Below are 27,929 nucleotides of genomic sequence, written 5' to 3'. Positions count from 1 at the left end.
GGTCCGCTCTTTTGCCTGGCAGGTGGAGAGGGTGGGTTGGCGACTTGCTTCTCCTAGAAACTTCCCCAGCCCTGGGGTCCCCTCTCAAGGCATACTCTACTGGGCCCCTCCCTGGGGACCTCAGGGTCCAGCAGCCTCTTCTCTGCAGATCTTGGTGTCATGCTGGGAGATGCCTCTGAGTGGGCAGGGATGGGGAGCAGCGTCTGGCTCCTGGCTTCTCCCTGACCACCAGCCTGGGTGGGACAAGGAGTCCATCTTCCTCACTGCAGACCCCCAGAGCTCTGAGAACAGCCGGGGACCTTAGGGGAGGCAGACACAAAAGACGGAGTATTACAGCCATGAGGGCTCGCTCTCCCGGGAGCGGTCCAGAACCCATTTTGCAGATGACTACGTTGAGGCACAGAAACAGACTGCTTTGGCTGGAAGAGCAAGGCTGGGGGCAGAGCTTGGGGACGGTGGAGTCCGCCCACCTGGTGACGCCTGCCCCGCAGGTATTCCTCGGGGAGGTGAACTCGGGCATCAGTAGCACCCAGGTGGTGGTGAAGGAGCTGAAGGTGAGCGCCAGCGTGCAGGAGCAGATGCAGTTCCTGGAGGAGGCGCAGCCCTACAGGTGGGTGGCACCTGGGGACAGGCTTAGCCGGAGGAGGGGGTGGGCCACTGGCCGGGAGGTGGGGCTGTGGGCCCTGTAGACAAAGGCAAGCTCTGTGCCGCCCCGCTCCTGCCCGGCCCTGAGTGCGAGTCAGGGGGCAGCCTGTTGGCTCCCGCAGGGCCTTGCAGCACAGCAACCTGCTCCAGTGCCTGGCCCAGTGCGCCGAGGTGACGCCCTACCTGCTGGTGATGGAGTTCTGCCCGATGGTGAGTCGCCCGCTCCCTGGCCCTCCAGCCCCTGCCCTACGCTACTGGAAGGTGGGCCTGGCCTTCCTGCTGAGCCGGGGACCCCTCACCCCCACCCTCTGGGCCTCACATGCCCCCCAAAGTGGGGTCCAGGTGGCTCTGCACCACTACCTCCCAGAGGCGGCCTGGGGGAGGAAGGAGGTGGCCCCCGCTCAGAGACAGCGGCCGTCCGGGCTGGGATTCCACTGTACCCTGGGGGAGGGGGGCTCTCCCATCTGTCTGAGCTGCTCCGAGTCACGGAGGTTTTCCTGAGAGGCACCCTGGCCCGCTCGGGGGGCTCACGGCCCTTGCGTCGAGTCCACGGCCTCGCTCGTACTTTGCTCTCGGGCCCCCCGCCACACACACACACACACACACACACACACACACACACACACACACACACACACGGCTGAGCCGCTTGCCGACAGGGAGGCGGCCTCCACAGACGTGGGCCCCCCCACCATCTAGTTTCTGGACTCCTGGCCTAGCCTCCCAGGCTTCCCCAGGATGCCTGGGCCCTCCCTGGAGCTGAGCGGCGTCAGCAGGTCATCAGCAGGTCAAGGAGTTGCCGGAGGACACTCTGGCCACCGGCTCTGGGTTCCGCCCAGGCTCAGCGTCACTGCTCGTGTGGCCTGTCTGCCACCCACCAGCTGAGAGGTGGCGAGCATCTGGGCCCCAGGGGTCTGTATGCGGGATGTGACCCTGCTGGCCCGCAAGGCTGCCTGGGGCTGGGGCTGTCAGTGTGGGGAAAGTGTCCGCTGCCTGCGGGGTCATCCTACTGAGAGCTGGCCCCTGGGGGGCGGACACGGGCTTCTCTGGGCAGCGGCAGCCCTGTGGCAGCAGCAGGATGCCTGGTCCCCCCGTGGGTCCCGCTGAGGAGGGCGGGGCCGGGCGGTGGGCTTGCACGGGCACCCGCTCCCCACCAGCCAGTGACAGTGCTGCCCTTCTCGGCAGGGGGACCTCAAGGGCTACCTGCGGAGCTGTCGGGTGGCAGAGTCCATGGCGCCCGACCCTCTGACCCTGCAGCGCATGGCCTGTGAGGTGGCCTGTGGCGTCCTGCACCTGCACCGCCACAACTACGTGCACAGGTGAGGGCGCTCTGCAGGGCCTCCGCACCTGCTCCCGGGCCGCGGAGGTGGATCCTCAGCTAACAGGGTTAGTCTTCGTGCAGCCTCTAGGGACCACTGTACAAAGGGATTTTGTCAAATAATAAACACCAGGCAGATGGGAGCTGAACACCTGCTCCTGCAGGAGGGTTAAGCCAGGCGACGTCCACTGTCCAGCTGGCCTGGCTGGGCATGCGGTAGGGCCTGAAGCCCATCCTCTGTCCCCAGGGTGGTCAGCGCTGCCTGGTGGCCCTACGGCGGCCCCTACTCTCCTCTGTCTCTCTCAGGCCCGGAGGGAGGGGTGGCTCTGTCCTGCTTCCCGCCCTGGCCCCTGAATTCGGAAAGACGGGCCAGGGCCCAGCGTAGGGGGACATGCCAGAAGAAGTGGCGATGGACGTGGCCCCACCAGCCCCGGACAGCACTCGGGCCGTCCTCCCCAACAATATCCTGGTGCTGAGTGATGACACATGCAACTCCAGCATCAGTGATTTTGTTGAAGAGGGCAGCTGCCAGCCTCCCGACCGGCCCGCCGAGCCCACCCAGCCCCAGGCGCCCATCTGTGGCCCCCAGCACAGCAGCATTTTGGCCGATGTGTGCTGACCCCGCGTTTGCCCCAGTGCCCTGGGCCCCAGACACCCGTGGGGCCACAAGGCAGGCAGGGGAGGAGCTGGCAGCCAAGGCCGGCCGTGGGTGGGAGGCAAAGGCGGGGGTGAGCGGCACTGCTGGGTGGGCACTCCACACCCCCACCCTGCCAGGGGCCGTGTGTGCACAGGGCAGGGGCAGGACCCTGGGGCACTCAGTCGCCTCACTGATGCCTGCCTTCAGGGAGCTGAGGGTGGCGGTGTGGCGGGCGGGAGGAGACTGCGGTGTCCCTGGGCTGGCTCGCCCCCGAGGGACTGGTCAGCAGACTGGTGTCCTAGGAGAAGCAGGGGAGTGGACTGGGGTCAGGGGATGGGGTTCCAGTGAGGCAGACCTCGTCCAAGGAGAGCCCTTGGGCACCTTCTAGCTGGCCCTGGGCCTCGTTTTCCTTGTCTGCCTTCTAACATGTGTGGCCCCATCCACTCAGACCCTCAAAGTGTCCAGTGCTGGGTGAGGGGCAGGGCGGGCAGCCTCTGAGATGCCCCTTTCCACCCACCCACCGACCGAACCGAGCCCAGGATGCCCTCGACGACAAGCGGCCCAGTCCCCTCAGTGCCCTGGATGCCCCAGCCTGGCACTGCCGGCTGACCCCACCCTCCCACCCTCCCACCCTCAGTGACCTGGCTCTGAGGAACTGCCTGCTCACAGCCGACCTGACGGTGAAGATCGGCGACTATGGCCTGTCTCACGGCAAATACAGGGTGAGTGGGCCGGCTTGGGCCGGGGCAGGGCCGGCCGCACTTGCCCGCGGGGTAACACTGTCCCATGTGCCGACAGGAGGACTACTTTGTGACGGCTGACCAGCTGTGGGTGCCACTGCGCTGGATCGCGCCTGAGCTGGTGGACGAGGTGCACTGCAACCTGCTGGTGGTGGACCAGACCAAGGCCAGCAACGTGTGGTGAGTGTGGGCCCGGCAGTCGTCATGAGGACTTGGACCCCTGAGAGCCGACGACTTGATGCTCACCTGCGACCGTCAGCCCTCATGGCTGCCCTGTCCGGTGCCGAGTGAGTGTCCAGCGAGGACGCGGGGCGCTGGGGGGCTGAGTCCCACCCGCCTGCTGGCTCCCTGGTGCTGGAGGGGATGCAGGCTGGCCGCGCCAAGCAAGGCCACGTGCGTGAGGACGTGTTTGTTTGTGTAGCCCTGTCGCTCTGTACGAGGTGGCCAGATACACCCCCAGGTGAGGTCGTGGGGGTTCTGGAGCCACCTGTCGCTGCCCGGTGCCACGGCCCACAGCACTTGGGCTGGCAGAGTGGCAGGGCCCGTGGGGTCTGTGGAGGAAGCCCTGCCCCTCCCAGGGCCCGCTGGGCCGATGCCCGAAGACATCAGGGTCAGAGCACTCGGGCAAGTTGATGAGACGTGGGGCCTCGTGGTAGCACCTGTTCGCATTGAGAGGGGACAGTGGGGCTGGGGGTCTCCTGTGACTGCAGCCTGGAGGCTTGGGGCTGGGCACAGAGCGGGTGCTTGGACCCAGGACTACAGCCTCTAGAGGCTTGGCTGTGGTGGTCCCCTGTCCCCGGCCTTGACTAGCCTCTCCTTCCCCCTCCTGCTTCCTCCCAGCCTCCCAGGCCTGTCTGGCCTCCTTCTGCTCCTGATAAACCCTCCGGGCCTGGATCCAGGGCCCAGTCCCCCTTCCTGTGCTCTCTAGGGGTCTCCCCTGAGCCATTAACTGTACCCCCGTCACGGACACTCCATTCCCCTGCTCGCCTCTCCCTCTGGCTGACCCTCCCCTGCCTGCCCACCAGCCCACACTGACTGGGGTCCCTCCCCTAGACGGCTTTGGCCAGGGCCACTGTGACGTCTCTGTTGCCAAATCTGCTGTCCCTCATGCCCCCAGTTTCGCGGGACAGCCTGGGGTCCCCGGGAGCTGGGTGAAGCTGCCGCCCACTGGAAAGATCCCCGCTGCCTTCTCGCAGCCCCGCGTGCACTGGCTGCCTGGCCCGCTGGCTGGGGTGTCCCTAGACTCACCCCTCCCTCCGCCTCACACCCTAGTACACTCCCTCCCTCTGGCCTCCGCAGGTGCCTGGCAGGACTGGGAGCTTCTCCAGGGCATCTCCTGCACCTGGCAGTGTCTGCGCTTCAGCCCGGCACGGGAGTGAACGAGTGAACAAGTTGACGGGGTTTGTGGGAGGCCAGTCTGGCGTTTATTTGTCCAAGCACCTGGGCGTGGGCTCGGACCCCGCCAGGGGGCACATGCTGCCCATTTACTGAAGGAAGGCGCCGTCTTCTGGCTGCTGGTGTGAAGACAGGAGCTGCCCTTGGCACCCAAGTCTTCGAGACCCTTTGGAGCCGTGCGTTGGCCAGCCGTGCCTGCCCTCTGATGGCTGTCACCCCCACAGGTCCCTGGGCGTGACCATCTGGGAGCTCTTCGAGCTGGGAGCGCAGCCCTATCCGCACCACTCCGACCGGCAGGTGCTGGCCTATGCGGTCCGGGAGCAGCAGCTCAAGCTGCCCAAGCCCCAGCTGCAGCTGACCCTCTCTGACCGCTGGTGAGGACCCTGTGAGGCCAGGCGGGGCCGGGGGTGTCCCCAGCAGGAAGGACAACACAAAGGGGGGTGCTTCGAGTCCCCAGAGCGTAAGTGGCTCCCCCTGGCTCCCCCCGGCCAGCAGTGACCTCTGGGCCCCACCCTGTGCCTATAGTGGAATGGCCGCTTTATCCAAAACACAAACTTGCCTGCAGCCCTGGCAGGGGTGAGCTGAGGGAACAGTGCCCTGGTCCACTGCTATCTCCCACACCACCGCGCCCACTTCAGGAGATGCCCGTAACTGCCCTCGGGATTCTGAGTGTGAGAAGGGGCGGAACTCAGACCTTCATGCTGAGGGTGGACTGGCTCACTCCCTGGGGGTTGGGGTCCTGGCCAGGCACTACCACCCGTGGGGGGGCAGGGACTGAGCCCCAGGGCATCCCTTCCCGCAGGTATGAGGTGATGCAGTTCTGCTGGCTTCAGCCTGAGCAGCGGCCGACGGCCGAGGAGGTGCACCTGCTGCTGTCCTACCTGTGTGCCAAGGGTGCCACCGAGGCAGAGGAGGAGTTTGAGCGGCGCTGGCGTTCACTGCGGCCTGGCGGGGGCGGTGCGGGCCCCGGGCTGGGGGCGGCAGGCCTGGCACTGGGGGGCATGGGCGAGCTTGCGGCCACCTCATCCTTCCCACTGCTGGAGCAGTTTGCTGGCGACAGCTTCCACACGGATGGTGACGACGTGCTGACGGTGACTGAGACGAGCCGTGGCCTCAACTTCGAGTACAAGTGGGAAGCCGGCCGCGGCTCCAATGCCTTCCCGCCACCTGAGGGCGCACTGAGCCCCGGCCGAGACGCGCGTCTGCAGGAGCTCTGCGTCCCTGACGGTGCTCCCCCAGGTGTGGTGCCGGTGCTCAGCGCTCACAGCCCCTCGGTGGGCAGCGAGTACTTCATCCGCCTGGAAGACCCCGCGCCTGCCGCAGGCCACGACCCCGACTGTGCCGGCTGTGCCCCCAGCACTCTCGCTGCCACCCTGCGCCCCGACGGCAGTGACCATGATGACGACTCTGACGGCAGCACGGCCGCCTCGCTGGTCATGGAGCCACTGCTGGGCCACGCACCGCCCGCTGATGGCCCCTGGGGCCACTGCGACTACCACCTATGCAGGAGCCATGCCCGTGACCTGCCTTGCACCTCACGCTCACCCTCGCCGGAGACCCCGATGCTGGCGGGGCCCAGAGCAGAGGATATTGACTGGGGCGTGGGGGCATTCTGCCCGCCCTTCTTTGAGGACCCGCTGGGCATATCCCCCTCTGCGAGCTCCGGGGCCCAACCATCCCCAGGTGGGGAAGAGCTGGGGGAGGCTGAGAGGCCCAGGGCTGCCCAGCACAGACACTGGAGCTCCAATGTATCTGCAAACAACAACAGCAGCAGCCGAGCACCAGAATTCTGGGTCCCGGGCCTCTCAGGTTACACGGACTGCTGCCCTGGTGTGAAGCAGGCCCTACAGACCGTCCCTGAGCTGGGCCATCCTCTGATCCCAGAGGACCCCAGAGAGCCTCTCCTTGGGCCAAAGGGGGCCTCCTCTGGTAAGGAGATGGGCCGCTGCCTTGGCCTCCCCCATCTGTATCCTGCTGAGGGCCTGACACCTGCCCCGTGCCTGGTCACATCCCCGTGGACAGAGGCAGCCAGAAGTGGTGGTGACAGCCCCCAGGCAGAGCCCAGGCTTGCAGAGGAAGCCGAGGGCTCTGCTGGACTCCAGCTGCCCCTTCCCTCCATCCCATCCCCATCCCAAGAGGGAGCCCTGCTTCCTGCCGAGGAGGCCAGCACCCCGCCCACCCTGCCTGCTTCACCCACGCCCACTGGCAGCCCACAGCCTGCCACCGAGCCAGTCCAGGCCCTGGACAGCGACAGTGGCAGCAGCTCCCCTGAGCTGGAGGCACCAGGCAGTGAAGACGAAGACACGACCGAGGCCACTTCTGGTGTCTTCACTGACTTGTCCAGCGATGGCCCGCAGGCTGAGAAACTAGATGTGACACCAGCCTTCCGCTCCCTACAGAAGCAGGTGGGGACCCCCGACTCCTTGGACTCCCTGGACATCCCATCCTCAGCCAGTGATGGCGGCTCTGAGGTCTTCAGCCCATTAGCTGTTGGCACCCCTGGCGGGCAGCCCCGAGCCCTGGACAGCGGCTATGACACGGAGAACTATGAGTCCCCTGAGTTTGCACTCAAGGAGGCCCATGAGCCCTGTGAGCCTGAGGCCTTTGAGGAGCTGGCCTCAGAGGGTGAGAGCCCCGGGCCAGAGACCCGGCTCTCCGCCTCCCTGGGTGGCCTCAGCGAGAAGAATCCCTACCGCGACTCTGCCTACTTCTCAGACCTGGACACGGAGCCAGAGCCCCCCTTGGGCCCCAAGGAGAAGAAAGGAGGTGTCCCAGTCCCCGGGCCAGAGCCCGATCTGGAGAGCCCGAAGAGCCCCAGGCTGCCGTCTGCACTGCCCTCCCCTGAGTTGGGGATGCTTGGGGAGGCACAGGGCTCTGGCCCCAGGGAGGTGCTGCCACTGCCACTGCCTGAGGACTCTTCCCCAGAGCCAAGCGCCTGCCCCAAGGGCCCCAGGCTGGAGCCTCCCTGGCCCCAAGACCCAGCCCAGGTGCCACCCATGCCCAGCCCCGGGCGCTCTAAGATTTTCCTGCTGACTCCGCTCCCGCCTAGCTCAGAAGGCCACCGCCCCGAGCTCCAGGAGAGCCTGGGACTGCTGTCAGGGTCGGGCCTGCAGGAACGGACAGGGGGTCCAGGTGACCCCAGAACCCCACTCTGCCTGGCCCTGCCGGCAGTCCCCGCGGCTCCAGAGGGGCGGCCGGAGGAGGAAGAGGACGACAGCGAAGACAGTGACGAGTCGGACGAGGAGCTCCGCTGCTACAGCATCCAGGAGCCGAGCGAGGAGAGCGAGGAGGAGGCGCCGCCTGTGCCAGTGGTGGTGGCGGAGAGCCAGAGTGCGCGCAACCTGCGCAGCCTGCTCAAGATGCCCAGCCTGCTGTCTGAGGCCTTCTGTGAGGACCTGGAGCGCAAGAAGAAAGCCGTGTCCTTCTTCGACGACGTCACCGTCTACCTCTTCGACCAGGTGGGCAGCCGCCCTGGGTGGGCTCTGCGTGGCGGAGTGGGGGTCTGCGGCGGGACGGGAAGCCATGGGAGACTCGTGCTGTTCTGATCCTCCAGGAAAGCCCCACCCGGGAGCTCGGGGAGCCCTTCCCTGGCGCCAAGGAATCGTCCCCCACGTTCCCGGTGGGCAGCCCGGGCTCCCCCAGCACCCCCGGCCGGCCTCGGCGGGCTGACCGCTCCCCCGACGGCCCCGCGGCCGAAGAGGGTGAGCTGGAGGCGGGGTGACGCGGCGGCGAGGGTGGGGCAACGGGGTGGGTGGGGCCCTCATGGAGGCGGGGCAACATGGCGGGGTGGGGGTGGGCCTGTGACTTAGCTGGTGGGCGGGGCCTGGACGTGACTTCTTGCTCCGGGCGGGGTCTCCCCTATCCGGTCCACAACTGACGGTGGGCACCTCGCAGGCGGAGGGTTTGAGTGGGACGATGGCCTCCCGCCGACGCCGGCCCAGGAGCCTGCCCCGCGCGTCCCCGCTGCGCCCGCCAAGCCCAGCCCCTTCTCTCGCTTCACTGTCTCACCAGCGCCTGCGTCCCGCTTCTCCATCACGCACGTCACCGACTCGGACTCTGGGTCCGTGGGAGGTGAGGCTGCGGTGGGGCTGGCGGGAGGGGATACCGAGTCAGGACAGTGGTGAGGGCGGCTGGGAAGGGCACCTGCTGGGCGCGAGGCCCTGCGCTCGTTATTTCTCGTTTTCTGGACAAGCTGAGTTTTCAGATGGGGAAACTGAGGCTCAGAGAGGTCAGGTCACGCCAGGCCTGTTTGTTGTGGCCACTTTGGCACGTTTCCTCACCGCCCTGAGGAGATGCAGTGCCCCAGACAAAGCTCGCTCAGCACTCTGGGGATGTAGGTTGGATGTCCACTCCCTGCTCCCCCCACCCCCCGCACCGCCCGGCTCTTTTCTCCCTTCTCCGAAGGCACCAGGCTGGACACTGAGTGCCCCCCACCCTGCTCTCTGACCTGCAGCAGCCTCTCCTGCCAGAACCTTCCCAGCCCCTGCTGGTCTGCCTCATCCACCAGCGCCATCTCAGATCTAATGGCTTGTCAGATCTAATGGCTTGTCCAGAGATGGTGGTGGTGGCTCAGGTGCCCACGTGGGGCCCTACTCAGGGGCCTTAGCTCACTCCTCCCTCCAAGCTCCACTCCTGTCAACCTCAGACCAGGTGGGCTCATACCTGCCCAGTTGCCACCACCCCATTCTGCTAGGCTTCCCTGAAAGCTCACCTCCACTAAGATGCCTCTAGTTATCTTGTCCCCCAGGCAGACCCAGCCCCTCCCTTGCGGCCCTTGGCATGTGGCTGCAGCCTCTAGGGAAGGATGTGCTGGTCGGTCTGTGTCACACAGTGTGCCCTTAATGGATATCTGAACAAGCAGGCAGGTCACTAGGAGGCAAGTGTGTGACCCTGGACAGCCCAGTCCTGCTCGGGTCTGTTTTCCCACCTGTAAAAAGAGGACTCAGGGCTGACGTTGATCTTCGTTGGGCCCGATCCCTGGTGATGTGGTGGGAAGGATAATCGTCTGGCTCCTACCTAGATAGGCAGGCAGGCCTGCCGCAGCCCCAGCTGCTCAGTGGCCCGTAAGCCAGGGATTGAGGCCAGGTGAAAGCCCTGGGCGAGGGGACTCTGGCTGTCCTTGGAGGGGAGGGTGCTCTCAGGAGTCCCTGTGGCCCCAGTGTCTCCTTAAACATGTTTGCCAGGTCCTACAGCAGGTGCTGGGGGCAGCTGTAAAGAGGCCTGAGCCCCAGGCAGGCCCTGCTCGGATCCCCTGCCGGTTCTCTCCCCGGCAGCAGCGAGGATGGTGACCAAGAGTGGTGGGGACTTTCATCCTGGCAGTGGTCAGCAGCAGCTTCCAAGCGCTTCGGTGCCCCATGCAGCACCCCGGAGGAGCAGGGCAGGCGCTGGCCCTAAGAGCATCCTGGGGCAGGATTTGTCCTGGACACTTGGGTTTGCTGCTAGACCCTAGGGATGCCCTACAGCCGCCCCTCACCCTGAAGCTGCCCCCTCCCCCCGGCCCCCGCTGTCAAGACTGCTTGGCCTCTGAGGCCAGGGGCCCTCGCACGCCCTGCCCACAGGTTCCTGTGGTGTATTACAGGCTGCTGTGTCCTCACCCCAGGTGAGAGGGCAGGTACGTACAGGCCTGCTAGGACGGCCTCTCCCTGCCCCCTTTGCCCCTTCTGCCGGTTCAGGGTTTGCTCAGTGCAAGAAGAGGACACCGGGCTCGTGTGTCCCTGCTCCAAGTCTGTGGCTGTTTCCCCTTCACTGAATCAGTTAGACCGTAAGCTCTCCCTCCCCAGAGGGTCTGGGCCGGCTCCTGCCTGGGTCCCACTGGAGCCCTGCGAGGGGACTGAGGTGGGCAGCCCGAAAGATGGGGGGCTTTCAGGTCGCAGTCCTGCTGCTTCAGCCCCTGTCTAGAGGTGCCTGTGGCTCCCCTCTGCAAGGTAGGGCCCAGCCCGGCCCAAAGGAAAGTGGCGGCTGCCCCCCATGGTCAGTGTCAGGGGGTTCCTACTGCAGGGATGGAGACAGTGGGAAGGGGTGGAGCTGGGAGGGAGGGTGGGGCAGGGCAGCACAGGGGGTATTTTTGTAATGCTGTTGTCAGAACAGATGGAAGAGGGATGCTTTTAAGTTATTGTTGCCAAAGAGACATACAATTTATTGTTGCTTTTGGGGTGGGGGTGGGGACTTGTTTTGAATTTGTTTTTTGTTTGAGGCTTATGCTGGTACAATGATCGTCTTGTTCCTTTCTTGTCTGTTTTTTAAGAGAAATCAAAGCTAAGGAAAAAAGCCTTCATGCTAAACGTGTTTTCTTTTGGAGTCTGCAGATAAAGCCTTGGGCAGGAGGGGGCATGGGCTGTGCTGGGGTGGGGTCCCTATAGTCCCTTCTGACCACTGGGGGATGCAGGAGGGAGACCACCCCTTCCTCTAGCTGTCCTTGGCACACCTTGGTGGAGGGACACAGTGACCTTGGGCCCCTAGGGTGCCCAGGTTGGGGTGTCTTCCCAGAACAGGGCCGGCGGACTGACGCCTGCAGCCCTCACTTCCTGCCTGGAAGCTGGCCCTACCTAGGTAAGGGTGAGAGGGAACCTCTCCCGGAAGCTCTTCCTCCTGCCTCTCCAGGGGTGGCCCCTGTCCCTCAGCACGGGGAGGCCGGGTGAGGGGGCGGTGAGCTGGGAGCAAGGTGGGTTGTGAGGAGGTGGGGCTTCTGTGCCCCTCCACCGCAAACATCTGCCCTGTGACCCTGCCTCACCCCACCCGGCCTGCCTCCAGCTTCTGCAAGGTGAGAGCCTCTGGGGCCCCACCCCCTGTGCTTCGTGTTCTGGGCTGTGCGCAGAGGCCCTCCTGGGAGGGTCTGGGAGGAGCAAGCGAACCCTGCCCGGAACAGAACGTCTCCTGAGGTAAGGACTGCTGTCACCAACGTGGTTATTAGCACGGCTATATTTCAGCCTTAAATGTGAAACAGCATGGATCCGATAGTTTCTAAAATCTTATATTTCAGCTGAAATATAGAAACAGCCAGAGCATTGAGGGGGCTCACCCAGGAATCCTGGGGTAGGACCCCCTCAATGGCACACAGCTTGGGGAGCTAGGCCACAGCACCGACCACCCTGGGGACAGGGAGGAGAGCTGGGGGCCCTGCAGCCAGTTCTGGATGGGAGTTAGAGTGTGGGCAGGGAGAAACTGGGACAGAGAGGCCCACAAAACTGCCAGTGGGAGGGGGGAGACCCAGCAAAGCCCCAGTCAAGGGTCTGCCAGGAAGTTGTGCTCATACTAAATCCAAGGAAGGGAGGCAGGCCCTCACTCTCCCCTTCCCCTCCCCCCTTCCCCTCCCCCTCGCCCCCCTCCCTCCCTCCCCTTGCCCCTGCATCGCTGCTGCAGGCACTACTACAGGTGGGTGGCCTCGTTACTGACCAGACAGGGGCTCCCCTTACAGCTGCAAGCTGATGCGATGGCCCTCCCTGCACCTTGGGGGCTCCCTGGCCCACACGACAGATGGGCCTGATCCAAAAGGTTGGCCGCCCAGCCCAGGCAGCAGGTCCCCGCTCCAGGGGCCAGCCCCCCTCACTCTCCTTGGCCACGGCCATGCCACCTCCTGACCCTGTAGGAACAGCCGGGGTCCAGCCCAGGCCAGATTGAGGTGGGGGCAGAAGAGCTTGGAAGGAGAGAATTAATTCTCTAAATGGGGAGCAAGCAGATTGTAACAAAACAGGTTACAGGTCAGGGTGTGGGAGGAGGAGCCCCACGGGCAGTGGGTGCAGATGTGGCCGTCAGCTGAGGAGTGGGGCAGACCTGTCATTGGTCACCGTCGGCTTCAGCTGGACGCTGGCGAAGGGATTCCTGAGAAGAGGAGGAGAAGAGTGCTTTGAGTGGTTTTCGGGAGGGGTGCCGAGTGCCGCCCTGTGGCTACAGACGGCACCCACCTGGATCCCGATGGCCCAGCCTCTGAGCTCAGGACCCGGGGGTGGCAGAGGCCGCGGGGGAGAGCCAGAAAGGGGCGCTGTCCGCAAGGCCAGCCGAGCCCCTGCGTGCCACCCTCTGCTCACCCCCCCAGGTGCCCCACCTCGAACCGTCAACCCTCCCAAAGGCAGGGTGGGTGGGCCCCCGCCACATCAGCCCCGGTCCTTTCTCTGCAACCTGAGGCAGTCCCACATGAGCCGCACCCGAGCTCGGTGCGCCGCCCCCCCAAGGCCAAGCACCCCCGCCACCTGCCCGAGAGCAGCAGCTGAGCCCGTCTGCAAGGACACAGCTGTTGACACATAGAGCCACAGCTCAGCAGAGCGCACAAGCCCAGCCCATGCATCCTGGGGGCCCAGAGAGTGGCCCGTCCCACGCTGACACGACAGACACGAGGCGCAGGCACCCCAGCGACAACGGGGCTGGTAGGAGTGGACGCCCGCAGCCCCTGCGGAGGGGCTGACCGCCTCCTCAGAGAGGAGCCGTGCCTGCCCCTGCGTGCCAAGGCTGCGGCTGACAGACAGACGGACGCACCAGACAAGGGGCTGAGATGGAACGAGATGAATGCAGGGTGGGGCCGGCACCTGGCCTCGTGCTCACAGAGGCCTCTCCTCCTCGGCGGGCTCCGAGGACCTGCCCAGGTGGAGACAGCACAGGAGAGCAGGCCGGGGGACGTCAGGGAGTCTCAAGGGTGACAGCACGGATGGCACGTGGGACACGGAGGGCTCGGCCTGAACGGGAGCCGTTACCTGGGGCGGGAGTGGCCTCTGACGTGGCTGGGCGTCCACAGGAGCTGGGTGGGCGCTCTGTCCAGGTGCCCAGGAAGAGAGAACGTGGGGTGGGCAACCCTGTGTTTGCCTGAGGACCTGGCATTTTCTAGAACACTGAGGCACTTTGAACAACTGAGTCCAAAGGATGAACTAGTGAGAGGAGACTGATGGAGCACTGTATGGCTTCTGCATCTCCAAGATGCTGCCTGACAGTTGGCAGCACCCGCAGCCGTTCCACGCCTGCCTTGGAACATCTGCACCTGATGAAAAGCCCTTCCAGCTGGCGGGGCCTCAGTCTCCCTCATTCAGGTCCTCTCTGGCCTCCCAGGCTTGGGTCTGAGCAGATGTGCTTCGGCCCCACTGGCCCCAGGCAGGGGCAGCCTGGAGGTTCTGAAACCGAGGTTCTGCTGTGACCAGCGTCATCTGCCCTGGGACGGAGGATGCAGGGCAGCCATGGGGGCGGCCGCCTTGACTGGACTCTTGTCCTAGAGGAGGGCTCCATGCCCTTGGCGGTCTGCAGCCAGGGTCATGGCCGGGGGTCTTGTGGGGCTGGAAATGGGGCAGGTTTGTCCATCCAGAGTCAGGGACCCAGCAGGGGAAGGGACCCAGAGAAGGGAGGATGGCACCTGTGCTGACCAGAGCCAGGGGCAAAAGGGAGTTCCAGCCGGGTGTGTCCTGACGCACCTACATTGTCTTCAGAAAGGGTCAGTGACCAGCCACGTGTAAATCAACGAAGTTACAACACACCCTCAAACCATATACAAAATAAACTCAAAATGGCTTATAGACTTAAATATAAGACATGACACCATAAAACTCCTGGAAGAAAACATAGGCAAAACATTCTCTGACGTAAATCGTACCAGTGTTTTCTTAGGTCAGTCTCCCAAGGCAATAAAAACAAAAGCAAAAATAAACAAATGGGACCTAATCAAACTTACAAGCTTTTGCACAGCAAAGGAAACCGTAAACAAACAAAAAGACGACCTACAGATTGGGAGAAAATATTTACAAATGAAGCAACTGACAAGGACTTAATTTCCAAAATATACAAACAGCTCACACCTCTCAACAACAAAAAACCAAACAACCCAATCGAAAAATGGGCAGAAGACCTAACTAGACATTTGTCCAAAGAAGACATACAGATGGCCAACATGCACATGAAAAGATGTTCAACATTGCTATTAGAGAAATGCAAATCAAAACTACACTGAGGTACCACCTCACACTGGTCAGAATGGCCATCATTAAGAAGTCTACAAATTACAAATGCTGGAGAGGGTGTGGAGAAAAGGGAATTCCCTACACTGTTGGTGGGAGATTGGTGCAGGCACTATGGAAAACAGTCTGGAGGTTCCCCCCCAAACTGGAGTTGCCATGTGATCCAGATGAAACTAATTCAAAAAAATACACGCACCCCTATGTTCACTGCAGCACTATTCACACTAGCCAAGACATGGAAACAACCTAAATGTCCATCGACAGAGGAATGGATAAAGATGTAGTATATACACAATGGAATATTAGCCATAAAAAAGAATGAAATAATGCCATTTGCAGCAACATGAATAGACCTAGAGATTCTCATACTAAGAATGACAAATAGCACATGGTATCACATATATAAAATCTAAAAAAATTATATAAATGAACTTATCTACAAAACAGACTCACATAGAAAACAGACTTGCGGTTGCCAAGGAGGAAGAGGGGTGGGGAGGGGTGGATTGGGAGTTTGGGATTAGCAAATGAAAACTATTATATATAGAATGGGTAAACAACAAGGTCCTACCGTATAGCACAGGGAATTATATTCAGTGTATCCTGTGATAAACCGTAATGGAAAAGAATATAAAAAAGAATATGGTATAACTGAATCACTTTGCTATATGGCAGAAGTTAACGCAACATTGTAAATCAACTATACTTCAGTTAAAAAAAAAAAGGGTCAGTGGCAAACCCACGCTACCACCTGAACCAGGAAGACCTCCCTGAAGAGGGTGTCTGGCCTCTGACCCACACCGTCCCCCAAAACAGTGTGACCATGGGAGAAGCATGTGCTGTCCACACTGCAGGTTCTGAGGAAGGAGGTGGCAGCTGTAATCACTCCAGACCTCTGGAGCGACTCCCTCCTGCAGCCCCGGCCAGAGACCCCTGGGTGGGACACTCCCACCCTTCAGCATCAGAGGAAGTATGAGGCCCCCTTGGGTGCTCACCACCTTCTGGGATGTTCTGTGAAAGAACAGGCTTAAGAGCTACCCCCGGGGAGGGCACCTGAGTGACCCCAGGTGAGGGACTTGGGTCAACACTGGGATGACAAAACATGACAAGATTTGGACCTGAGGCACTGCCGATCCTGCTGTCCTGCAGACGTCCGTCACTGCCCAGGGGTGGACGCCGGGGCGAATCAACAGCAGACCACCCACACACAGAACAAGCTCTTCTTGACCCAAATGGGAGACGCTGGAGTATGCGAGGGTCAGTGCTGTCAGGACGCCAGGGCCCCTCCCCAGGCAGGGCCACCAGGCACTCAGGTGGACGACTGGTGGCTGGGCTCTCTCCCCCTCCTGAGCAGGGACACAGGGACAGCCGGTAGCTTTTATACGGAATGGATTTGTACCCTCCGGGGGGCAGGCCTGAAGTCCCGGGCACGGTGAAGGGAGGCATGAGCCAGGCCCCCCGCCAGGAATGGCTGTCCCCACCACCCAGTCCTCTGCAGACCCCCACAGCCTGACGAGGTGGGACCCCTGCAGCCGAGCAGCATTCGGGTCCAGGCTCACGAAACATTCGTCACCGAGGATTTGGTGGAATCGCTTTCGGTTATCTTCTGAATCCACTTATTGAATAAGAAAGGGGGTGGTTCTGAGAACAGCCCGGTCAGCACGAAGCGTGGCTTGCGTCCTGTGGTGACTCCGGGTTAGAGAAGGAGCGAAGAGCAGTCACAGCATAGATTTCAACTTCCTCCACGTTTTCCTCTTAAAACGTGGCACAACTTCAGGACGTTGGCCCTTCTGGACTTGAGTTGTTCTCCTCCCCGGCCCTCCTCCCAGGGCTGTGAGCTCTGGCAAAGCTGAGCAACGTCCCTCAACCAACCAGAGGTGGCTTGTGACACCCCCGCCCCTGGTAGGATCATCAGGACAGGCAGACCCTGTGGCCGCTGTGCTGTGAGCTCCCAGAGATGAGTGCACCCCCGCCCGCCGTGCCCCTGGGGCTCTGCCCTCCATCCAGGGGTGGGGTTCTAGGCAGAGGCCATATGAGCCTCCCTGAGCCTTCACCCCCTTCCAGTACCTCCAGTGGGTGAGATCAGCTGGGCTCCACCAGCTCAGAGGGACCACGAGGGCAGCAGAGGTGGGGGCAGGAGATGCAGGTGTCTCAAAGCATGTCGGAAGAGGGACAGATGCAGGGGAGGAGAGTGGCTCAGGTCACCCACTGCTGAGCCAGGGTCAAAGTCATTTCTCCCATCCCCCAATTTCAGGAGCACTTGTCTCTAGAGTTTTCCAGAACTCAGACTGCAACTCATCAAGAGAAAGGCAGGAAAAAAACCCCAAACATATATATAGATAAAAAACCCTGGCAGTCCAGTGGTTAGGGCTCTGTGCTTCCACTGCTGGGGGCCCGGGTTTGATCCCTGGTCAGGGAACTAAGATACCACAAGCCGCGCAGTGTGGTCTAAACAAACACACACACACACACACACAAAACAAGAAAGGCAGTGAAGGAGGAAGGAGGAGAGTCCAGGACCTGCTGCCCACAGGGAGGGAGGATGGCATCTCCATAACACCCAAGGAGGTGAAGCGATGACCATCTTTGTAAAGGGCCCATGTGCCAGCTTCACGCAGCAGACTTCCCAGTGACAGGGCTGGGGTGGGGCAGAGGGGCAGCAGTGCTGCCCAGACCCAGGCACAGGGGCCCAGAGCTGTGGGCTCCCCCTGCATCCCCCCACCCCAGCTGTTGGCGCTTGCTTTCCAAGGGCACAGGGGAAGGGACCATCACCGGTTGGGAGTTGGAGCAGGCCACCGGGGCCTGCTCCGGAAAGCCTGGAGTAGCCCCTTGGAGCCACGTCGGGGCAGACAGCAGCTGAGCCCGGGCAGAACGGAGCCACTGCACCTGCTCATCCCCCGCGGGGCAGATGCACGCTGCTGCTCCCGTGTGCCTGCGGCTCTCACCCGGGCACAGGCCATGGTGCCGTCCCCACACCCATCCTGGTCTCCCCAGCCCTCGAGGGGCTGCGATACTCACCGACCCAGGAGCCAGCCAGGCCGGGCTCAGACCCACGCTCAGGGACCGGTCTGAGGGGCACTCAGCCAAAGAAGCCCAAAGCCAGCCTCGCAGCTGATCACCAGGCTTCACCCCGATTATGGCCAAAGCACCCAGCAGAAGCAACAGGGAACCCAGACAGAGGGCCAGGCCAGACCCGCAAGCTTCCAGAGGGAGGAAATCCGAGAGCCCAAGGAGAGGTCCAGGGAGGCAAAGACCCAGAGCCGAGAGCAGACGCAGGCTCAGCAGACCCTCGGACCCCAGCGTAAGAAAACCAGGGCAACTTACTAACTCTAGTCAGGGGCCGCTCAAAATCTGGCCACTTCCACATCGGCACTGCAAGGAAACACAGGGCTCGGTTGGTGCACGTGGAGCAGGTGGGAGTGAGGTCTGAGGACTCCGAGGGGACATAAGCCGGATGGAGGATGGGGGGACGCCTGGCAGCTAGCATATGCTGCCAGGAGCAGCCACAGGGCAGAGCTGGCTCTCCGGCCCACGGGAGGGGTCTGCAGGGAGGAAGCTCCAAGGAGCACAGCAGCTCAAGCAGGGCGTCCCCGGATCAGGCCCACGTGGCTCTCACCCAGGGTGCGGGCCTCCCCAGGTGCCCCCAGGGAGAGCAGTGTGGCCTGGCACACGCTGCACCTTGGTTACTCTGTCGGCGAGGAGGCCAGGCTTTGCACATGGCCTGGACACACGCAGAGGGGCTGGAAGGAGGCGCCACACCCAACTCGGTGCAATAAATAAAACTTTTATTCAAACGACTGCAGTACAGGGCACAATTCAGATTAAAAAAAAAAAAGACAAAAGGAAACAGGAAAAATATTTTCAGCACTTTACATCTTCATACAAGTTTTGCGGTTTTGTGTCTACATTCATCCATTGAGCATGGAATCCCCTGGATTTGAGATCTTTTAGCAAAATTAGAACACCAACATTGAAGGCTCTTTTTACAAAGGTCCATGTTCTGGCTTTGTTTTTTCCTTAATTATAAAACAGGGTCTGTCTGCGTCTTGAGCTGCTTCTCTCACAAATGCTACCAGCCATGTTCTAGTCCACGGGAGGGGGCGGGAGGGTTTTGCTAAATCACATCAGAAAAAGGAGCGTCCACAGCTTCACGGGGGCTCCCGTGGCGGGAAGGACGGAGCGGCTGCGCCCTCGCTCACTTCCCAGATTCAAGGCGTGAAGAGGCAATACCAGTAGCCAACCACTCAGTCCAGCATGTCTGTTTCTGAAGTCACCAAGACACACAGAGAGACGAGAGCGTTTAGGGAGGACTAGGCAGGGACTGCCTGCTCCCCGACGGCAGGTGCGGGGGTGTAGCGCCCAGAGCCGCCCTCACTCCTTCACAGGCTGGTTAAAGAAATGATTTCCAGAACACGTGGGGTTGGGGGTGGTCTCTGGAGGTCTTTGGAATGTCCGAGTGCGGCCGGTCCCCCTCCCCGCCAGTGCACTGTGCGGTCACGGTCACGGCGCCCCGAGGCTGGCGCCGTGCTCTGCTCTGTACATCGTCCAACGGCGTCCGGGACAAGGAAGCGGTCAGGAGCCCGGCCTGGCGGGCAGGCAGGGCTGGGGGCTGCAGCCTCCCTCACAGGAGCGGCCAGCTTCCTCAGGAGGCCCCCCGGCTCAGCCCGAGCCCTTCTCTGGGTGCGGCCTGGAAGGATGCCCCTGGGCCCACAAGCCTTGTGGAGCCCCCAGCACCCTCCCTCTCCCGACACAGGTGCCAGCGTGTGCTGGGGGGTCAGATGCAGAGATAACAGTACGTACACCGGAGTCCATGCATATCTGTTTTTGTTTTTCAGGAAAAAAAAGTCCTTTTCCTGTTTTTTATCTTTGTTTTTTTGTTTTTTAAAGATTTTTCTTTTTCTTCAAACTTTTTAGACCTGGCTCACGGTGAGCCTTCAAAGAGGGACAGCGTGTCATGAATACGGCGGATGGGGAGCAGCGGCGAGGACACCCCGCCCGCGCTGCCCGGCGGCAGGTCCCAACACACGGGTGGGGGCGTGTAAACATAGGGAGCGGAGATGGGGCAGCACCATGGACCCTGGGGGATCACAGAGTCTGGGGTCACGAACCAAAAGGCGGGGGTGAGGGGGCAAGTGGGAAAGAGAAACAACCCAGGAAGAAACCAACGAGAGCCGAGGAGGAAACCGATGGAGACCAGACAGACCAGGGTTTGGGGGGGGGGACGGCGGAAGCTCTTCTGAGCAGCAGCTGCCCGGGGTCAGCGTCCTCACACTGTGGACACCAGCGTGCCACTGCCGCTGTGAAACAAAGCACAGGACAGCTGCCGGGCCGCACACCTCCCCCGCAGCCGCCCTCCCAGCCGCGCGACTGGCCACCCGGCCCTGGGGGAGTGGTGACAGGAGACCCCCAGAGCCTGGACAAGGGCTGCGCCCGGGTCAGGGGTTCAGGAGGCTGCAGCCCTGAGCCATCTGCACCGGCCTGGGCTGGTTCTGGGGAGACGAGCCCAGGGGCAGGCCCCCCTCCTGGCCGAGGTCTGGACAAGCAGGTGTGGACGCCAGGAAAGAGCAGGGCCACAAAACCACCAGGTGAGGGCGTCATGCTGCGGCTGTGGTGAGCCCGAGGGCCCCACCAGGATAGAATGGGAGCCCCAGTAGTGGCTGCAGTGGGTCCCTGACTCCGGCCTGGGCACAGGGCCAGGCCCGGCTTGCTCCAACCCACCCACCCGCCCGCCCGCAAGGGGAGCACGAAGGCAGCTCCAGGAGGGGCTACTTCCCCCACTCGGCGTTATCTGGGGACCCTGGGCTACTGCCAGGGGACAGGGCATCCTGCACTGAGGGCCCTGCCCTACAGAGCGGACTGGGGGAAGGCACAACGCAGTGAGGGGCAGAGAACAGGCACCCTGGGCCCCGCTCACTGACTCAGAGTGGCGACACCATGGTCTCCAGCCAGGCCCCAACAGAGCAGGCCTGGGAGGGGAGACACCCAACTCCAGCCTCCGGTGGGACAGCTCCCCAAAACCCACAGCTCCCCAAGACGAGTCTCAAAACCCCTTACCTGCTCACGGCCCGTGCCCCGTAATCATCCAAACCCTAGGGAGGAAAGGAAGAAACAGGTCAGGCTGGGGTTCAGGGGGTGAGGCCAGATTTGCAGGGCAGGGTCCCCTCCTAACCCCAGGGTGTGCAGTGCTGCCTGTAGCTGAGGACATGAAGGGGCCCCTCCCCTCCTGAGCAGTGACCTCCCCAATTCACAGGGATGTCTCCTTATCTGGCCAGCGGCCGACGGTGAACTCACGCTCCCGGGCACACACAGGACAGATCACCTGATGACGCCCTTCCACCCACGTTCCCTATGGCTCTTAGGCCCTGCAGGTCATATGGTAGGAACACCTGGCAAGTGAGGGCTTCCTGGGGAACCCAGAGGCTGAAACCACTGACGGTGGGGCGTCGGGGAAGCCAGGCTGGCGGAGGCTGGCGTGGGGAGGGCGGCTGTACCGAAGGTCACCCGCACGCCTGCCTCATGCACGCCTGTGCCGGTCCCTGAGCGCCCCACACCCAGCTGCAGCTTCCTGGCCCTGAAGCAGCTGCCGCCCCAAAGCCATTGAGGGGTACTGGGGACACCCTCCTCAGCTCTCTAAGCATCAAAACCAAAACCAGCAACCAGGAAGCAAGAGCAACAAGCAGTGGTCAGACCTCTCCAGGCCAGGCCTGCTGAGGCCTGGGTGAGGCTGCAGAGGGACTCAAGTATCTCACCGCTCAGCAGCCTGGCCCTGTGGCCCCCTGAGGCGCCACGCCTCTCCCAAGGTGGGATCAGCCTCTCCCTCGCTGCTGCTTGCCCTGGCCACTGGTCCCAACATCACCTTCTCCGAAAGGTTCCATCCAAGGGTCCAGCCACACCACCTCGGCCTTGCCCCTCTCCCCACTTAAATTGTCTTGAATCACATGTTAACTCTGCCTAAGCCGTCAGTTCCCTGAAGACGGCTCCCTCCACCCTCAACACCTCACACAGCATGTACCAGCTGAGCCCTCCTCACAGGAAGGAGAGGTGACTGAGGACAGGACAGCTGCCGCACAGGGACAGCTGGAAGGGAGGGTCGGCCACCACGTACCCAGAGCCCTTCCCTGCCTCACCCACTTCTGACATCACACTGTCAATATGGGAGCCCCAGCTGTTGGGTCAACTCTCTGGCTGCTCAAACCCTAGAGAAACCGGAGTTTCTCTTCTCTTCCTCTCCCCTCTGCCTGGGCCCCCCAACCCCCAAACCGAGGGAGGCCCTGCCCTAGAGAGCGGCACCAGAACAGAGCTGCTGGCCCCGCCTACCACGCAGCCACAGCAGATGAACGTCCTGGAAGCCTGGGCCCCCTCCTCCCCACGAGCTTCCCCAGCAGAGCTGTGCAGCACCGTCCACACTCACACCCCAGCCCCGCCTTGACCTCAAGACCACCAGGCACACTGGGGGATCCATCAGGGGATCCACCGGGGACCCAAGCCTCAGTCTTCTGCCTCTGGTCGCCTGGTACCAGGTGGCCTGACCACGCGTGCCCGGCCCTGCCTCCTAAGGGCCCCAGAAACACACTAGCTAGAAGGTTCCGGCCACGTCTCAGGCCCTGAGTGGCCGGCACTCGTCTGCACTTGGACCCATGATGGCAGGAGCCCCACGGCTCTCAGGGAAGGGGCTCCTCCCGAGAGGCAGCGTCCAGAGCAGTCTCAAGGCCGGCAGCACCCGAGCCCGAGGGAAGGGCAGGCAGAGGGGCCACCGTGCCTTCTCTAGAGCCCTGAGACTATGGAGGACGTCTGGCCGTGTCCCCTGAGGTGGCCACAGCAGGGGTACAGATGCCAGGCCCAGACCCCTGAGCCCACGGCCTTCCAGTGGAGGCGCCAACACAGGACTGCAGCCGAGCCCACCCATCAACGGCCCCTGCCAAGGCCCCCAGCTCACCTGGGAGAAGGCAGGCATGGCCACGCTGTAGGGCCTCTGCTTGAAAGTGCCGGCCGTCTGGGCGGGGAAGGCCCGGGACGACGTGCCGTAGTCGGGGGGCGGGAGCGCCAAGTCTTCCTTGTCCAGGAGGTTGCCCGTGCTGCTGCTCTTCCCCTGCTGCAGGCTGTGGGGACGCGGCGCGGGGCCGTCAGCTCGGGCCCGCCACCTCGCCGGGCCCCGCAAGGGAGGCGGCACGAGAGGCTGCTCTCCGGGGCCTGGGGTGCAGCCACGCCGCCCCGGTGGGCCAGCCCCCTCCTAGGAGCGGGGTGTGAAGCGTGCAGGCGGGAGGGGAGCCGAGCCCTACGGCAGCTGCTCAGCCCCTCGTTGGCTCCGGCAGCGAGTCTCCTGCTTTCCCGAGGGCCAGAGGGACCTGGGGGGCTCACGGGGCCCCCACCCCGCCCCCCACAGCTGGCAGCGACCCCCGGGGCTCTCAGACGCCGCCCTCAGAGCACCTCTGCACCCCTGCCCCCTAGGGCCTCAAACGCGCAGCCCCTCCCCAGAGCTACGGGCCACCTGCCCCTGTCGGCATGCTCACCTCATGTGCAATCTGTCACCGCCGTCGCCGTCCAGGACCCGGGTATAGGAGAAGGGAAACCAGCCCCGCCTGGAAGAGCAGACCCTGTCAGAGTGTGCCGGGGCCTCTGCGTTCCGGCGCCAAGTCCCACCCATTCCCCGGCCTGGCTGCACCTGAGGAGGGAACACGTGTGCGCGCTCCAGGGAGACCAGGAGACCCCAGCACCCACGCGGGGCACACATCCAGCTCGGAACTGCCCTGCTCCGGACGGGAGCCAGGCTGGGGGTGAGGGAAGGTGCCAGGACCCAGGCAGGGCTCTTACTTCTTCAACAAACAGGGCTGGTTTCCTGCCATGTGGCCCAGCTGGGCGGGGCCTCAGCCCCAAATGGCCACACAGAACCACGGCACCAACGTGAGAGGCTGCCTGGGGGAGGCAGGCGTGGTGTTGGGGATGCGGGTGCCCTGCCGCTGCCCCTGCTCCTCAGAGCTGCCCCTCAAGGGTGGCGGCTGCCAGTGGGCCAGAGCCAGGCTCGGCGCAGCTTCTCCCTCCCGGCTAAGGCAGGCTGCTTCTGCCCCGGGGCAGAGGTCTCTCACACAGCGGACAGACGCATGCAGACAATGGTGGTGGCGGTGGAGTGGGGTGTGAAGGGTGCAAGTGGGACGGGACAGCCCCTGACCTGGGCGGGCCCTGGCTGAACAAGAGCCAGGCGTTGGCACAGCCTCTTGGCAACAGGCGCTCAATTAAGCCGTGACGGCGCGGCCCATCCGGCTCAAGGCCACTTCTAGAACCCCAGCACGAGGGCTGCTCACGTGCACGGAAAGGCTTTGGGGTGGAAGGCTGGCCTCTGCTGACTGGGAGGGCACACGCACACGTGGGATGATGGGCTAGGTCAGGGGATGTGGAAGTGAGGGACGGTGGGGGGCCCTCGGCTACATCTGTCCCTCCCAACAGAAGCGTGGGACCTGGACCATCCGTTCAAAGGAGGACCCAGAGCCCAGAGTCAGGACGTCTGAGGACCAGGTCATGAGGCCGACGTTCCCACTGCCCACACGGGACTCACATCTTGGTCTTCTCGCTCTCGCCGTAGTGCCAACCGTCACGGGCCTCAGGCACCAGCAGGGTGATGAAGTCGCCCTCCTTGAAGCTCAGTAGGGTGCTGTTGTCCCCAGCCGCGTGGGAGAAAATGGCCTTCACCCGCATGCGGCCATTGCGCTCCAGACCCGCTGCCATGGAGCTCGAGCGGGGCAGGGTCTTGTTCTCGGCTGCCGGGATGACAGGGCAGGTGTGAGGGGGATCTCTGCCCCGAGCAGGTAAGGGCACGGTCACGGTCACCCTCCCGTCAGCTCAGCTGCCCGATGGTGAGCGGCTAGGAGGCCCCAGGTGGGCCTGGAGGGGGATTGTCCATCCTGACGGACGACTACCAGGCCTCCAGGGCTGCCTGGCTCACACTGCGGAAGGACTGGGAGCTGGGGTGCGTGCGGATTCAGCCTCTGACCTGCCACTCACCAGCAGGGGCAATTCTCTGGGCCTGAGCCTCAGCTTTCCCATCTGCTAATCAGGAGACCCTCACGGGCCGAGGCCACCGGTGGGGCTGCAGGAGGGAGAGTGCCGACCACGGCAGACGCGGGAGGGCGGGAACCTGTGCCACGGTCAGCACAGCCCTCCCCAGCGTCACCCACCTGCTCCTGTCACCAGCTGAGCTGCTGGCGTCCCCACACTGCCCCGCCCTACCATGTTCACTTAATGGGGGAGCCTGGCCAAGCCCAAGGGTCCAGGAAGGCAATCTCAAAGGGGCCCCCGGGGTGCTGCACACAGGCATGCACACTTGCGAGCCTCTGGACCTCCCCAGCCTCCCCTCAGCTGTGATGTTGCTACTACGGGCGGGCCAGGGCCGGGGCCCCAGCGGAGCTCTTACTGGTGGCGTAGCTGTTCTTGGGGGCCACGCTCTTGCGCACGGGAAGCGTGTTGGAGTAGGAGTCGCTCAGCTTGCTCTGAGACTGCGGAGGAGATGTGGACTTGGGCTGGGCGGCCTTGCGGTCAGCCCAGGGGTTGTAGTCCTCGTTGTCGGGGCCCGAGACGCCATTCATGACCGGCGTGTTCTCCTGGGCAGACAGCCGCTGTCGGGAAGAGGCGGCATGGGGGCGGTGTGGCAGGAGGGCCCGGCCCGGGTGAGGCCAGTGTGGAGAACCCCTTGCCCCCAGCAGGGGCGCGCCCCAGCTGCTACGGGATGCCAACTGTTGGTGCCAAGGGGGGCCATCCCCCCACACCCCCATAAAGCTTTCCAGAGCAAGGACTTACCCCCACAAACGGGGCCAGCTCAGGGGGCACCGGCAGGGGTTTGGCCCCCGGAATGGGGTCTGAGATGACCAGGTTGGACTTGGAGGCCGACAGGCCGCTGGGGAGTATAGACCCATTGCTGCTGGCCATCTGCTGCAACAGCTGCACGGCGCGGTCGGGGATCTTGTTGGGGTCGGCGCAGGCCTGCTGCCACAGCGGCAGCTTCTGTGCCAGCAGCTCCTTGCCCTGAAGCGGAGAAAGTCAAACAGGGTGGCAATGAGGGCCGGCCGCAGGCTCCTGTAGCCTGCCCGCAGGGCTGGGGGAGCCCAGGGCCTGCTGCCGACCTCACTGATGCAGCCCCCTGGCTCCCGCCTGGCACTGGGAGGCTTCTAAAGAGACACACCCACCCCGGGAGGGGCACACCTGGCTAGGGCTGCTCTTCGCCAGGTGGGGTACCTTACAGCCAGATGAGCCACCTGTAAGTCCCTGACCCCCGACCTAGGAAAGGGGCTGATAAGATGCAGTGAGCTGTGCAGTCGAAGGACCCTCAGGAATGAGATCAAACCAAGGCCTGATCAGGGTGGGGCCTCCCCAGGGGCCCGAGGGAGCTGAAATGGACAGGTGCTCAAGTGGTCAGCCACGGAACAGAAAGGCCCTTTGTGGGCAAACCATGAGATACTAGGAAGAGCGCCACTCGGGCAGACTTGAGGGCCAGGAAACCTCGCAGGGACAGAGGGGACCGTGGGGAAGGGACAGAGCTGCCCAAAGCCCAGCTACGATCAGGGCACCACCCAGGGGCCCGCAAGCCCAGCCGTCCCTCCAGCGTGCACCAGGGCCTGCCCAGGACACAGCTAGCCGGGAAGAGCACAGGGCCTGACAAAGGACGAGGAAGCCACAGGCCTGACCGGGGCCCCAGGATGGGGGTGCAGCCAGAGTGAGACACCAGCCTGAGGTTCCCTGCAGCCCATTCAGGGGCCCTGTGTCCACGACACGGACACACTCAGGGCCTGGGGTGCAGCTGTGCCCTCCCCCTCTCCTGGCCCTCTGACCAAAGTGGGCTACCCTACCTGCAACAGGTGACACAACCCATGTTCCACTGCAGACCCCAGACCCCCGCTGGGTGGAGCTGCCCCCCAGCTTGGGGCAGTCATGGTCTCCAGGACCTTGGAAGGGTCTGTCCAGCCCTCACTGTCCCTCCTCACTTATCTTCCCACTTTTTTTTTTCCCCCCTATTTTTTGGCAGTGCTGTGCAGCATGAGGGATCTTAGTTCCCTGACCGGGGATCGAACCAGCACCCCCTGCAATGGAAGCGCCGTGTCTTAACCACTGGACCGCCAGGGAAGTCTCTCTTCCCACTTCTTTTGACCTGTGTCTGGGGCAGGGAGGTGGTGCCCACATGGGGAAACTGGAGGTTGCTGGACAAACAGCCCTTTGGAGCAGGCCGTGGCCCCCTCTACCACCTGTTGGTTTAAACCAGGGGCCAACAAACAAGCACCCGAGGGCTGGCTGCTCGTCTGTGAACAAGGTTTGACTGGAACACAGCCACGTCCGTTGGTTTACCCTTCTCTGGCCACTTCCCTGTGCAATAACCAAAAGGAGATATTTACTAACTGGCTCCTGGTTGAGAGAAATAGTTGATGGGTCTGGGCTGGTGGTGAGAAAGCGGGTCAGCAGGGACCCTGTACTAACAGGGACAACCCAGAAGCAGGGCACCGCAGCCCAGGGCTCCCACCCTGATGACGGCCCTGTCGCTGTTGGGCCTGAACCCAGGCACAGGGAAATGCCAGGCGCCTGCTGCTGGGAATAGGCTGGGGTGGTGCTGCCTTCGTGCCCCGGTGCCCCAGCCCGGGGGGCTTGTGCCTCTTTTAAACCTACCGGGGGCTGGCGTCCAGCTCCCTGGAAAGTTAGTTGTCGTGTCTCGCATACACGTGATCAGGCCCCCCAGGAGACGGAGATGGTGGCATCCTGGAAAAGGACTGCTTTCCTGCCCTTCCGGCACGTATGGGCCTGCGCTCTCCCTGACCAGCCACGGGGCCCAGCCGCCAGAGGGCGCATACGCCTGCCACAGTATTGCCTGGGGCCGCGTGGGCGCTGCGGAGGCCCTGCTGGAGAACTGCAGCAAGCACCACCCTGCTGCCAGTGAGCCCTCGGGGCACAGGACCTGACGGCAAAGCCCCACTCGGTGGGGTGGCCCGACCCCCGACCCTGCAAAGGACGTAAGTCCTGTCACCGTCCTTGCTTTGCACCTGTGGTGGCGGCAGGCCCTTGGGCAGGCCCAGGCAAGCAGGAGCCTCTCCGCGGAGGGAGGGCATCTGTCTCCTTGGCAGCTCCAGCCTGGGGACCAGAAGCTGAGTCAGATCAAGCATGTGTATGAGGTGCTGACCCGCAGAAGCCCTTTATGGAAAAAGGACACAAACGAGGGCCTCCCTGGTTGGCTGAGCTGCCTAACCACACCTAACTCTCAGAACGTTCTGGAATGTCCCCGCAGACAGCTCTGA

General features: G+C 63.0%; 2 protein-coding genes across 9 annotated transcripts in view; one reads left to right on the top strand and one right to left on the bottom strand.

The window, feature by feature from the left end:
• The window catches only part of AATK (apoptosis associated tyrosine kinase), a 38,073-nt gene extending 28,050 nt beyond the window's left edge, over positions 1–10,023 (top strand). Inside the window, exons 5-15 of the mRNA XM_065897931.1 lie at positions 492–610; positions 768–855; positions 1,831–1,964; positions 3,238–3,322; positions 3,399–3,520; positions 4,960–5,109; positions 5,538–8,193; positions 8,289–8,436; positions 8,630–8,806; positions 9,205–9,308; positions 9,919–10,023. Of these exons, the coding sequence (XP_065754003.1) occupies positions 492–610; positions 768–855; positions 1,831–1,964; positions 3,238–3,322; positions 3,399–3,520; positions 4,960–5,109; positions 5,538–8,193; positions 8,289–8,436; positions 8,630–8,806; positions 9,205–9,308; positions 9,919–10,023 (3,888 nt within the window). The remainder of the gene's footprint in view (positions 1–491; positions 611–767; positions 856–1,830; positions 1,965–3,237; positions 3,323–3,398; positions 3,521–4,959; positions 5,110–5,537; positions 8,194–8,288; positions 8,437–8,629; positions 8,807–9,204; positions 9,309–9,918) is intronic.
• A 2,460-nt stretch (positions 10,024–12,483) lies between these two features.
• Positions 12,484–27,929, bottom strand: part of BAIAP2 (BAR/IMD domain containing adaptor protein 2) — a 54,411-nt gene continuing 38,965 nt past the window's right edge. For 3 of the 8 annotated variants that reach the window (XM_065897670.1, XM_065897674.1, XM_065897675.1), the window contains exons 7-13: positions 25,453–25,677; positions 25,070–25,271; positions 24,215–24,416; positions 23,175–23,243; positions 22,601–22,763; positions 20,719–20,753; positions 19,931–19,961 (exon numbers count right to left, since the gene is read on the bottom strand). In XM_065897670.1, the coding sequence (XP_065753742.1) occupies positions 19,931–19,961; positions 20,719–20,753; positions 22,601–22,763; positions 23,175–23,243; positions 24,215–24,416; positions 25,070–25,271; positions 25,453–25,677 (927 nt within the window). Of the gene's footprint in view, positions 12,554–18,008; positions 18,037–19,930; positions 19,962–20,718; positions 20,754–22,600; positions 22,764–23,174; positions 23,244–24,214; positions 24,417–24,846; positions 24,850–25,069; positions 25,272–25,452; positions 25,678–27,929 lie in introns of those variants that run through there. The other 5 variants (XM_065897667.1, XM_065897672.1, XM_065897669.1 and 2 more) reach the window with 5 other exon arrangements.

The sequence above is a fragment of the Phocoena phocoena genome, chromosome 19 (genome assembly GCF_963924675.1).
Source record: "Phocoena phocoena chromosome 19, mPhoPho1.1, whole genome shotgun sequence".
Taxonomy (NCBI): Eukaryota; Metazoa; Chordata; class Mammalia; order Artiodactyla; family Phocoenidae; genus Phocoena; species Phocoena phocoena.
This window is presented reverse-complemented; position numbering and strand designations above follow the sequence as displayed.